The sequence below is a fragment of the Phyllostomus discolor genome, chromosome 2 (assembly GCF_004126475.2).
Source record: "Phyllostomus discolor isolate MPI-MPIP mPhyDis1 chromosome 2, mPhyDis1.pri.v3, whole genome shotgun sequence".
NCBI lineage: Eukaryota > Metazoa > Chordata > Mammalia > Chiroptera > Phyllostomidae > Phyllostomus > Phyllostomus discolor.
Window position 1 is genome coordinate 8,733,800 of NC_040904.2, and position 12,535 is coordinate 8,746,334.

General features: G+C 61.0%; 1 protein-coding gene across 1 annotated transcript; it reads right to left on the reverse strand.

Annotated features, from left to right (window-relative positions):
• Window positions 1-1,355: 1,355 nt before the first annotated feature.
• Window positions 1,356-12,124, reverse strand: SIK1 (salt inducible kinase 1). Its single transcript, XM_028504579.2, has 14 exons — window positions 11,958-12,124; window positions 11,184-11,351; window positions 10,630-10,746; window positions 7,992-8,055; window positions 7,660-7,821; window positions 7,365-7,489; window positions 7,132-7,255; window positions 6,261-6,481; window positions 5,794-5,943; window positions 5,292-5,414; window positions 4,951-5,164; window positions 4,171-4,449; window positions 3,287-3,518; window positions 1,356-2,810 (listed from the first exon to the last, which is right to left on the reverse strand). The coding sequence occupies exons 2-14, from the start codon at window positions 11,337-11,339 to the stop codon at window positions 2,426-2,428; spliced, it is 2,352 nt and encodes a 783-aa protein (XP_028360380.1). The 5' UTR covers window positions 11,340-11,351; window positions 11,958-12,124; the 3' UTR covers window positions 1,356-2,425.
• Window positions 12,125-12,535: the final 411 nt, after the last annotated feature.

Sequence of the window (12,535 nt, forward strand, 5' to 3'; positions counted from 1 at the left end):
CGAAGCGACCAGGAGAGTTTGGTCGTCTGAGTCTCCCAAATCCCTGAGATTCAGAGGACATTATGAGGGAAGGAGCAAAGGGTGAGTGGTGCTCTGGGAGGGGCCCAAGAACCGGCGAGGCTGGGCACGCACCCTGGGATGGCAGCTTCAGACCGCGCTGCCCGCACCCTTCCTGAGCCCTGCCCGCCCACCACCACCACCAGGCGAGGGCAGTGGGGTCTGCAGCCTGGTGGCAGCCAGCTCTTTGCGGCCAGGCCGAATGCAGGGTTGGCACAGCCCTCTCCTTTCAGACCCGGAGCATCCGTGAGCCTGGAGGGCTGGGCCTCTGCGAAGTGGCTAGGAAGGGAGGCGTTCCCGCCGGGACCCGAGTGAAAAAGTCAGGGTTTTTCCCCAAATATTTTATTTAAATATTAAATTAAAAAACATACATCCACTAATCATTTGGCATACATTTGTCATTGCTAACATAAGAAACAAAAATAATTCAGTTGTGGTAAAAAAAAAAAACAAACCGTATACATTTTAATCAGATCGCTTAGTGCCTTCCACCAGGCCACCGCATTCACGCGAGAACGGCGCGGCTGAGGAACCCGGAGCACGCACGTCACACACACGCCACACACACGTAGAAACAAGACACACAGCCTGACTGACAGCGACGAGAGAGAAAACAACCCACGTGGAAGTAAAGTGCTTGTCGTGGTTCGGAGGCCTTTGATCTCTGGCGTGACGACAGACAGGAACTTCACAAGGGGAACGGGTTCTGTGCCGGGACCCCCATGCTACCTCCGTGCAGAGGCAAGGGCCGCGGCGGCGCCATGCCGCCAGGTCCCCTCCCAGTCCCCAGCCTCCCTGACACGTCAGCAGGAGGCTTCGGAGATTCCTCGGCGGCCCAGGGCAAGGACAGGCCTCCCTTGGAAGCAGCCGGAGCAGCAGCGAGCCGGGCAGACGCAGACGCAGGGTGGCAGGGGGCTGTGGCTGGCTGGGCGGCCACCGCCCCACCCTCCAGGAACGCCAGGGATCTTTGGCTTTTACAGGTGCCCCCCCTCCCCTGCCGTCACCACCTGTTTAACACTGAGGGTGTGAGAGCCAAGGGAGCTGAAGGCACCTGGGGTGCAGGACGGGGCGGGTCGGGCGGAGGGAGCACGTGGCCGCGACCCTCCCTCCACTGCAAGGGCCGCTGGCCGGCCCGCCGAGCCGCCACCTGAGTCCGCCTGCCAGGTGCGGGCAACCGCGCCTCCCTCCTCCACACGGGCCTGGTGTAGCACTTTGTAACGTTGCCAGAGGGGAACTTAAACCGGGAACACAACGGTGTAGTAAAAAGTATAAAAAATAAGTAGTGTCTATCTGTCTTATTTATACACATGTACAGTATCTGCTTACGAAGGAACAAAGCTGAACAACACTGACCCCACCTCTCATTCCACCTTCTTGAGCAAAAGCCAGGCAGGCGCGGGCCCGGGGAAGGCGGGCCCTCCACCGGCAGTGACCCGTGCCCAGCCTGGCCTCACCGTATTGCACGCCCCTCCCCGTCAGTTGTTCGTTTTTGGACCCTGATAATGAAATGCATAAAACGTAATTAGCAGCGGAAAGATGTGCAGCAGGAGGTAACTTCCCTGGCAGGCCCCCGGCCCGGTGCTGCCGAGCGCCGCGCCAGAGCCAGCGCCGCGCCAGAGCCCGCCCCGCAGCCGGCCCGCCCCGCGAGGCTCCCCCTCGTAGCAGCTCGGAGGACGAGTCCCGGAACTGACCCTTGAGCAGTTTACAAAACTCCTCAGTTAAAAAAAGAAAAAGTGATCCTCTGTTTACTGACTTCGGGGGAGAGAATTCCAAGATTTTGCAGATTATCTTCTCCTGGGCCGGCCCCCAGAGCTTTTTGAAAACTGATACATAAAGCACAAAGTTCACAGCTTTCGTCTGAAGCGTAAATGTGTCAGGAAGTGGAGAACTGTTACTTTAAAAGAAGGATACCACTGAACACGGCACGCACGCACACGCGGTGGAGATGCCCACGCTCACTCCCGAGGCACACGGCTCACACCACGGCTCTATCCAAGGCCATGGCCTCTGTGCCCCACAGCGCCCGCGGACAAGGGAGCCACCTGCCCCTCCAGCCGCTGGGCAGGCCCGGCAAGCAGAGCCGGCCCTGCCCTCTGTCCCACCTCACTTCCCTTCTTCCCCTCAGGTCCACCCGCCCCCACGACACACCCTCAATTATTATTTTTCTTCAGAAACTTTCCAGTCCCTACTCATGGCAGCAGTTGCTCAGTGCAAGGAGAAAATAAAACTAAAAAGCCAAAACACCAAACGTATTGCTTGTTTCGCTTCTAAGAAGTCATTGGCTTGGAGTCCAGAATCGCCTTCACATACTGAGGTTATTGCTTCGAGGAGTCGCAGCCCGTGCGGGAGGAGGGTGGGGGCGGCGCCCTCACTGCACCAGGACAAACGTGCCCCGCTGGCCTGAGGTCAGGTCCTCCATCTCACAGTCCCCGCGTGGCAGCCCCACGGGGTCAAAACCCGGGGGCAGCACGGCGAAGTGCGGCTGCAGGGGCGCGGCGGCAGGCAGGGGCGCTGTGGCGGTGCTGATGTGCAGGTGGGTGTCCAGGAGCTGGGCTGCGGAGGCCACCGGGGACACCCCGGCCTGGAGGAGGTGGGGCGGCAGCAGCGGGCCGGGCCCCAGCCCCAGCTCCTTCTGGAGTCCCGACACAAGGAGGGCGCTGTCGCAGGGGGCCAGGACCAGGGGGGCCGGGGGCAGGTGGGGTGCCTGCTGGCAGCTGGGCAGGGCTGCTGGGTGGTGCTGTAGCTGCAGCAACCTGGGGGACATGAGGAAACACGGAGGGGGACAGGTCACCACCGGCTCCGGGAGCTGCCTCTCCTGACAAGTCCCACCGGGCCGGGCTCCTACACCGGCGGGTTTCCGCAGCTGCAGAAGCACCGGCGGGAGCCGCCCCGAACACGCAGTGCCGTGCGTGACTAATCCCCTGAGCAATTCCTGACATTTCCATTCTCCGTCGCGCTTCTACAGCAGCTCGGAGATGCCAACCAGACGTGACATTTTTATTCACTGCCCCCCTCCACCCCCCACTTCCAGGCTTCGAAGTGACAAAACCTGACGGCTCCCCACCTCTGCCACCATCTGCGGGAACCAGGCCCCCAGGTCGCCCCCCCCCCACCGACTCAGGAATAGGGAGGCGCACTCATGGATGACAAGGAGAAGGGGGAGCTCAAGAAACGCTGATGAGCGTGAGTGCCACCAAGGTCACGGGGGACTGGCATGGGGCAGGCCTACCTTTGCTGGTGCAGCACTTCCTCTAGCAGGCTTCTGCCCTCCCGGCTGCCGGCCCCGCTGCCGTGCAGGCCCGGGCTCTGTGTGGGCAGCGGGAAGGCGCTCAGGCCGCCCCGCGTGGCCCGGCTCGAGGAGGGCTGGCACACCTGGCGAGCCAGCCCCTTGATCTTGTTCAGGCCCAGGAACCCTTTGGTCCTCGCGTTCTTCCTCAGCTGCTGCCGGAAGGCTTTCAGGCCTGGGGAGAAGCCAGTGGAGACGGGTTATGGGCCTGTGCTCCCAGCCCAGGACCAGCAGCGCACAGCTGGCGGGGGTTTCCAGACGGTGGAAGGGAGGGAGGAGGGAGCCAGCGCTGAGGGTGCTCTCTGCTCGTCTAGTCACTTCCCACGCCCCCTCCCACACCTCAGCGCCCTGTGGGGCTAGGAAGCCATCTTTTGGGGGTGGTCTGGGGCTGCAGGTCCCACACCAAAAAGGCCTGCATCTGGGTCCTTCGTGGAAGAAGGGCATGAGCAGTGCCACGGGACTCGGGAGGGGGCTCGGGGCCCCCAAGCCCTGGGTGGCATGGAGGGAGCCCAGGTAGCCAGGCATGGAGGGCTCACCCCCGGCCCTGGCCCTCCTCCAGGTCAGGAGCTGCTGCCCGGCATCCGAGTGTCTCCTGAACTTTTAAGACCAGACACCAGAGGCCCGGCGACTTTGTCCCAGGACACCAGGACACCAGGCCACCCGGAATCTGGGCGGCACCTTCGATCTGCCCGGGGAGGGCTGCTGCTCCGCCCAGGCCTGGCTAGAGATGGAGGGAACCTCTGCCATCCAGGACAAAGCGACTCCCGCCAGGGCCACACACAGCATCCCCCGGGGAAGGCGGAAAGGAGAGCGGAAGGGGGAGTCACCTTGAGTGAGCGAGGTGTCCGAAGCCCTCCGGCCCTCCTGGAAGCTGACGGGGAGCAGGGCAACGCCGCCCAGGGCCCCCTGGGCCTGCAGCACCGGGGTGGCAGACTGGGTCCCCAGCAGCGGTGAGGCCAGTTTGAGCGGGGAGCAGGTGCCCACCAGCCCGTGGGCGGCCAGGCGTCCACTGAGCCCCGCCGGGCTGTCCCCCACTGAGAAGGTCAGGCAGCTGTCGGAGCTGGCGCCTTCTGCAGGGCTCGCCGCGGAGGAGGAGATGACGATGCCTGCAGGAGGAGCACGGTGCTCTGGAGGGGCCCCCACGCTGCCCACGGCCAGCGCAACCCCCGGGAGCCCTGCCGCCCTCCCCAGGCCACTGCAGCCACTCCCAAGCCCTGGCCAGCCCTCTTGGCCCACTGATAGGGGCGGCCAGCTGGCCTGGCTTCACCACCTCTCTCCTCAACCTTGGGGGTGGGCGTCTGACAGCCCGCCAGCACAGGGGTCCCCGCTGCAGCTGATTGGTGGGGCTGACCAAGGACACAAAAGGTCAGGGGCGAGGACCTGCCCTCCCAGCACCTGGGGGAAGCTAAATCCCACGTTGTCCCCACCACTGAGCGACCACACGGAGTGTGTGTGACCTTTGTGGCCTCCAGGGTTAAACCAGGGGCAGATCTGAGGACTGTAACCAGAGGCGGCCCAGCAGAAAAGGGGTGTTTTGTATCAGCCCCTCGTAGCCCCAACCGCAAACCCGCCCACCAGGCTGGGCTCCCGTCCACGTGGTCACTTACATGGAGGGGCGCATGGGGAGAGGGTGGACACCTCGGCCAGCGTGTGCCTGCGGCCCGTGCTGCCAGGCAGGGGCCTCTGCGCCTCCGGCTCCTCCTTCAAGCCCTGGCCCTGCCGGACCTCCTCGCCGATGGCCATGCCCAGCGGGCCGCCGGGAGACACGGAGCGCTGCCGGAACACGCTGTTGCAGTTGGCGTCCGCAGGGAAGAGCAAGGGCTGCGTGGGACGGACATAAACCGGTGACCCTGCGGCTCCGTGTGCCCTGGTGTGGGGGCCGTCACCACCGCTGCCGGGAAGGAGACAGGCCCCGCCCCCGTGCCGCCCGGCACAGACACTCACACACCTGGAGCGAGCTGTGGAGGTCACAGTCCATCTCGGCCTGCAGGACGGACGGCCCCAAGGCCTGGGGCTGCGGGCACAGCAGGGAGGACCGGAACGCGTCACTGGGGAGGACTTCCTGAGGCACCTGTGAGCCAGCGTGGGAGGGCAGATGCCGTCAGAAAAGTGGCTCCGTGAGCCTCGCAAGGAAGACCGGGCTGGCCTCGCGCTGGCAACAAATGCCCGCCGCTGGCCGCCCAGGCGCCTCCTTCCTCCCGAGGCCGCCCTGTGTGGGAGGGACCACAGGTGGGGCCTGACTCCCAAAGAGTGACCAGCACCCCCAATTCTCCATGCATTCCGTGGTCCAGGGCTCACAGGGGAACCCCTTCTCTCTGACCCAGGGCTTAATGGGTGGGGGGACAGAAAGGGGGGTAGGAGCTCAGGCTGCGTCTCGCTCCTAGGCCCATGTGAGCAAGGGATTTCTCTGACCCAGGGGACAGGGGGGTGGGGCTTCAGACCCTGCTCACCTCCAAACCGGGGTGATCGGAACTCCTGGGCCTCGGCTGGCGGGCCGGGCAGGGCCGGGCCAGCGGCGGGCTGCTGCGGTACTCCTTTAGCCGCTCCAGGAGGAGGTAATAAATGGCCGCGAAGTGGTTGTAGCTGCTGTTCTGCAGTGACTGGGGGAGGCGGGGAGGCAGAGAAGCAGGTCAGGGCCGGGCCAGAGGAGCGGACAGGGGCCCCGCAGGGCTCCCATGTGCGGGCAGCACCTTGGGATGTCTCAAGTCGCTCCCTGACAAGGCCGTCCCCAGGGTTATTCTTGGGTGGACCAGAATATCCTTTAGAAGAGTGGGCAAGCTGGCCCTTAAATTAGCCCGTGCTCCCATTTTAACTCGGCCGGTGAGTGACGCCTCGCCTGACACGGTGGCCCCCGCCCCCCAGAACAAGCACCGCTCCTGGTGAAGCCCCGCTGGGGGCGGGACGCGGCGGCACTCACCTCCACAGTCCTCTGCCGGTCCACGCCGAGCGTCTGCATGATGCCCAGCACCTGCTCGTCGTAGTCGCCTAGGTTGGAGTTGTAACTGAGCGCGGCGCTGCCGGGGCACGCTCGGGACAGCGTGGGGTCGGCCTGCATCCACCTGTGCTGCCGGATCTGGGCGATGCTGATGCGCTTGGTGGGGTCCACCACCAGCATGCGGCGGATCAGCGTCTCGCAGTCTGCGGGGCAAGGGTGGCGCACTGAGCACATGCACGCCGGCAGCTGTGCGGCTGCTGTGCGCACGGCCCCGCCTCCCGCTGCTGAAGGGAACAGGCTCCCTCCACGCGGGCAGAGGGACACGTGACCACTCTAAAGACCTGCAAGGCCAGGAGTGCTGGCCTGTGCCATGGGCTCTGACTGACCACCACACAGAGCCCCCACCAAGGGACAGGCCTCTGAGGGGGCGCAGTCCTCCTGATGTCCCTACGGAGGTCACTCAGACTCCCCATTCTGCCGTGACCACGCGTCAGTGGGCGACAGGTCACATGTTTACGGAATGAAAAAGAAGAGCACGTGTGTGGAGCAGGTGAGACGCCAGGGGCACTGGGTGGGGGCTCCCGACACCAGGCCTTCAGCTGGCCCGCCAGGGGATACCCCCGGAGGCAGGTACCTGCCCGTCCCCTAAGCAGGGCACTGAAAGCACACCCGTGGGTGGGGTCTCTCCCGCAGGTAAACACCCTGTGGTGATGCGGGCCTGACTCACAGACCCAGAAGACGGTCCAGCAGGCCTTGCAGGAAATCCACCCCTCCGCCGCCGCCTCCCAAACTGCCGGCGGCAGGCTGCCACCGGCCCTGCCCGCCCGCCAAGGAGAGGGCCCGGCGCACCTACCTTGAGACATGAAGAAGGGGATGCGGAACCGGCCCTCGAGCACTCGCTGCCGCAGCGCGGGCAGGCTGGGCCCGTCGAAGGGCAGAGAGCCACAGACGAGGACGTACAGCACGACACCAAGGCTCTGCGACAACCAGACGGCAGGGTCAGCACCAGCGCGCCCTTACTGGCCAGCGCTTAGCCAGTCCCAGCACCCGACCTGGGGGGGGGGGTGTTGTGCGCGGGGCTCCTACCCAGACGTCCAGCTGGGGACCTTCGTACTCCTTCCCCTCAAAGACTTCCGGGGCAGCGTACGGCGGGCTCCCACACCACGTGGACAGAGGCTCTCCCGACTTGTAGAAATTCCCAAATCCGAAGTCTGAGAGACAAAGAAACAGACGATGACGTGATGGCAGAGGCGGCAGGGGCCTCGGTTTCGGAAGGCCTGTGAGCCAAAAGCCCGGAGACCCTCGCTGGGACACGGCCCCTCCCCCAGGACCCTGCTTCCTGGGGGGGGGGGGGGGGGGGAGGGGCGACCCTCCCGCTCACCTGCCAGCTTGATGTCCATGTTCCCGTCCAGCAGCAGGTTCTCGGTCTTGAGGTCCCGGTGCACGATGTGGCGGCTGTGGCAGTACTCCACGGCCGACAGAATCTGCCAGAACTTCTTCCGGGCTTCATGCTCGCTCAGGTGCCCGTTGGAGGTCAAGTAATCTGAGGAGCGAAAAGAGCAAATGACAGCCCCCAAATCCGCAAGCGGGGCTGCCGTCCAGCCCGCGACGGAGGGACGCTGTGCGGTGTCAAGGTGGGCAGACCCGAGGCGGGGGAGGGGACAAGCGGGCACCACTGGCTCTGGGCAGGTACTAAAAACGAGGGTGGCTTACCAAACATTTCTCCATTTTTCGCGAACTCAGTGACAATGTAAAGCATGTCCTTTGTTTCCATAACCTAAAAAAAAACAACAATAAAGACCAAACGTTTAACCACACAAAAAGGGAACATGCCGGTGGTGTAAATAATCTACCTGAACACCCCAGGGAACTGTTAACTCCTCCGGATGAGCGCACGCATTATTTTTGGAAAGGAAGGAAAAACTTGCACAATAGAGAAACAAGGGGATTCCTGTTGGAAAGAGAGCTTTTTAAAAATCAGAAGTGAATGCCTCATGAGCCTGCCCATCCTGATATGTCTTTGCTCTCGGTGAAGGTCTAAGGGTATTAGAAGTCTCCTTCACTGTATTTCTAACTCACTTTGTCTCACGCACCTGGGGACTTTGAAGGCTACAAAAGTAACAATGACGTTGAGAGTTCTGCTCGGGCTTTCTTCTAGAAGCCTAGCAGGCAACAGACTGTTCCAGCCAACGGCCAGCACCGCTGAATAATAGATAGCAAATATCCCGTCCCCACGTGCGTTGGTAACATGATTAATTAGGCCACAAGAAGCCGGCTTTGCCAGGTGAGCTACGACAGTCCAGTCGGCTCTGTGTACACAAACCACTCAGCGTGTGTCCACGGCAACAGCCAGTGCCAAGTGTGCCCAAAAGCAGGGGCCCCAACCCTTTTGGTGCCGCTGGCTTACCCGCTGTGGGTGGATGGGTGGGGGGGGGGGGGGGGGCGTGAGATGGTCTGGGGTTTGGGGACCCCTGCCTTGAAGTTTCCCTTACTGATCGAGAACTTTATTTCACTTTGAAAAAAATGTTTTAAAGAATTTAAAACCTAAGAAACACGGTAACATTAAAATCTTTGGTACTGAAAGTAAAACTTGCTAATATCTGAATATTTAAAACTATGTCAGAGGGAGACGGAGATAATATATTCTCATAGAAGAAAAAGACTTCTTTGGGGTTCAAACCAGGGTTATTCCTGTAAAAAAGACACTTTAAAGACAACTGCTTTGAGCTGGAAATCTAGAAATGACCACCATGCAGGTCAGCTGGAAGTCTGACTGCCCTGGCCCTCGATGCATGTAAGTCCACCCCTTTGCTCAAAAAAAAAAAAAAAAAAGGTGACTTAGAAAAAATGAAGAGTGAATGGGTTTTAAGTTAAAAAAAAAAAAAAAACAACAACAACAATGAAAAAAAAAAAACCTCAAGGAAAGAGTGCAGTGTCTCACCAAGGCCCTGGGCCTGAGCCAGCTGGATGAAAACCAGATACCAGCGTCAGAACCGGGGTAAGCACACTCGCTGCCGCCCCGCACGGTTAAAGGAGCACCCAGGGAAGGACGACAATTCACCCCAGAAAGGACCTCTAACTCGGGTCGCGGGGGCAAGGCATCGCTAGCTGAGCTGGTCCACACAGGGGCCAGCATCGGACAGGAGGGCAGGGAAGCCACACTCCGGCTCATCCGTCCAGCTCAGTCAGAAACAGACGGGGCCAGCCTACCCCTGCGGAAACAGGCCAGGCACGTCTCTCTGGCACTGACATCAGTGACCAGGAGGAAACTTCTTATCCAGACGGCAACTTACAAATGACAACAGAAACAAAACACGAACACGGGCTGCTCTGAACAAAGATGAGTAAACTGTCATTCTGGAAATGCAAGCCCCGGTGACTACTTCTCCCTTCACGTTAATTGAGCAAGGAGCCTTCCGTGGGGTGATTTCCGATGATGACAGTCCTACCTCCTGCCCACGGCACACCTAGCCCTGCCGACGGCACAAACACTCACACCAACCCGTGTTCATTCCAGACTCTCGGGGGCTCCTGCACCTCAGCAGAAGGAATTTAACGGCCAACACAACCGGACGACACAGTGAGCATGTGCAAAGAACTTGTCCTCCTGCACCAGGCTCGATTTCGTCTTTGCAGAAGTGGCCACTAAATAAGAGACTGCTCTGCTGTCCTAATTAAAGCAGCACTTACTTCCCAAAGATATAATTTATCAGTTTCAACAGGAGAACAAAAACAAAGTCACCAAACGAACCAGCAGAGGCGCAGGGTGAGAGGCCCATTCTGAACACGGATTAGAGGACGGGCTCCTCGCTCTCCCTCTCCCTCTCCCTCTCCCGCGGAAGTGTTTTTGCCTCTCCGAGGGGAGAGCCGCCGCGAGGAACACAGCCGCTCCCTGCTGCCTCTGCGCAAATGGGTTTATAAAACCGGGCGAGAGCAGCCGGTTTGCAAGTTTCATAATTCTCTGCAAAGGCAGAAGTTTCACTAGAATTTGTCCTCTTTCACTCAATGCTTGACTTGTGGCAACACACAGATCTGGGTGTTGGTCCTCACAGTAGAGTCAAGGCAACAAATTCCCCCCTCCACACATTTAAAACTGGAACAAATTATTTCATACTCAATAAAATTTCATGGAGCAAATCTCAATGATGACCCAAGAGCCAGAAAATAACTATCAATGCATCTTCACCCCTTACAGAAATCAGTCTGTTTACCCTGTACAAGCAACTCCCTGACTCCAAAAAAAAACCAGAGAGCGGCAGCCTTCAGAAACTGCAGGCTTAGGTTGCTGGAAATAAAGTCGAACACACTTGCCAGAAGTTACAGCAAAAGGCAAACTCCAGTCCTTCCTTACCTGATAAAGCTTTATGATATGGGGATGATTCAGAAGCTTCATGATCTGAACCTCACGGTATATCTTCTCCAAATTGCTTGAATCTAGGCGTGTTTTATCGATTATTTTTATTGCTACCTACAAATTTTTTAAAGAAAAAGGGTATTTTTAAACAACCTCACTTAACCGAATATACACATTGGTTAATTTCTAAAACACTTTATGTCCCCAAAAGGTCACAAAAAGTTGGGGTGGGGGGGAGACCAAAAGAACTGTTAATATTACTTAAAACAGCCCAAGTTAAATAATTGTCCTAAGTCTTTGCAGGCTGGCTTTGCAGGGCTTTAGCTCCGGAACCCAGAGCACTCGCTCCTGGGTGATTGGATCATTATCCTCTTTGCTGTCCCCTAATATTTGTTCAAATTATGCAACCATAATACAAAACATTTTTTTTCTTTACCAAACTAAAAACGGTCAGCGTGTAGACCTTACTCGACGGACCCTGCAGGCAGGAATCCCAACAGGCCGGCTGTCCCCAGGAAGGGTCCACCCCAGGGAGTGTTCGCCCCAAGCACCTGGGTTTTGGTGACTCGATGCCTGGCCAGCTTCACCACGGCGAAATTGCCTTTGCCCAGGGTCCGCTCGATGTCGTAAAAGCCCACCCGGAGGGGCTTCTGCTGACCCTGGCTCACGCCCGCTGGGGCCGCGCTGAACTCCGACATGATCACCATGGCTCCGGGCACCTGCGGACGCCGGGAGCGATCAGCGACCACCGCGATCCCACACCCGCCAGCCCCGCCGCCGGTGGTCGGCTCCGCTCTAGTCCCGCCGGACCCTCTTAGCCCCGCGGGAAGCTCAGACCCACTCCCACACCCGCCGCCCCCGCCGGGCTCCACTCCTGTGCCCCCGGACGCCCTTAGCCCCGCAGGAAGCACGGACCGTTCCTATACCCGTCCCCGGACGCCCGCGGTCGGCTCTATCCCAAACCCTGTAGCGCTTCAGTCCCTTGGGGCATATACCCCGCTCCCCGCGGTCGGTTCCACTCCAGTCCCTGGGACACCCTTAGGTCCGCCGGGCGTGTGGACCCGCCCCCGCCGCCCCCCGCGCTCGACTCCTACCGAATCCCTCACCCCTCGGGCCGTGTACCCGCCGCCCGCGGTCGGTTCTGTTCCGAACCCCCAAGCCCCTCGCCCCGAAGGGTGCGTGGATCCGCTTCCGCCGCCCCATAACAAAAGGGATGCGGCGGCTGCGGGGCAAGCGGCGTCCCGGCCCGACTTTCACGCGCGCACCCGCGGGGCCGCCGGAGACCCGAGCCCAGTCCCGCGGCGCCACCCCGGCCGCCGTCTCACCTCCGCCGCCTCCGGGACGCCGAGGCTGGGACGCCGCTCGCCCCGTCGCCCCCACCGACCACTTGACCGCTCGTGCTGCTCTGGCGCCTGCTGCTCGGGTCGCCACAGCCACCGCTTGTACAGCCTGCCGGGCCGCGCAGCATGTCAGCTCTGAGTCCGCGCCGCGCACCCGGCCGCACGCGCCACCGCCCCGCCCAGGCCCCGCCCCTGGCCCCGCCCCGGCCCGCCTCCGTCGGCTCCGCCCCGCCGCCGCGCTGGATTGATACAGTCCCATTGACGTCGTTTTGACGCCAGAACGACGCGCGGCTCAGCGCCAGGCGGAGGGAGAGCGGGAGATCGGGACGTTGCCAAGAGACAGGCGGCTCTGACGCGCGGGCTGATGGGGCCGTCGCCCTGGCGACCGCGGGGCAGTGACGTCAGGGGCGCCGGGCACTGAAGGCCCGGGGAGGTCCGCCTGCGCCCGCGTTCCCGCCGGCGCGCGCCCCCTACCGGGCGCCGTGGACTCTGCAAACGGCTTAACCCTTGCGTACCAGCGTACCCTGCGCGCAGCCTTACCGCGTGCTCGCGCGAGCGTGGCT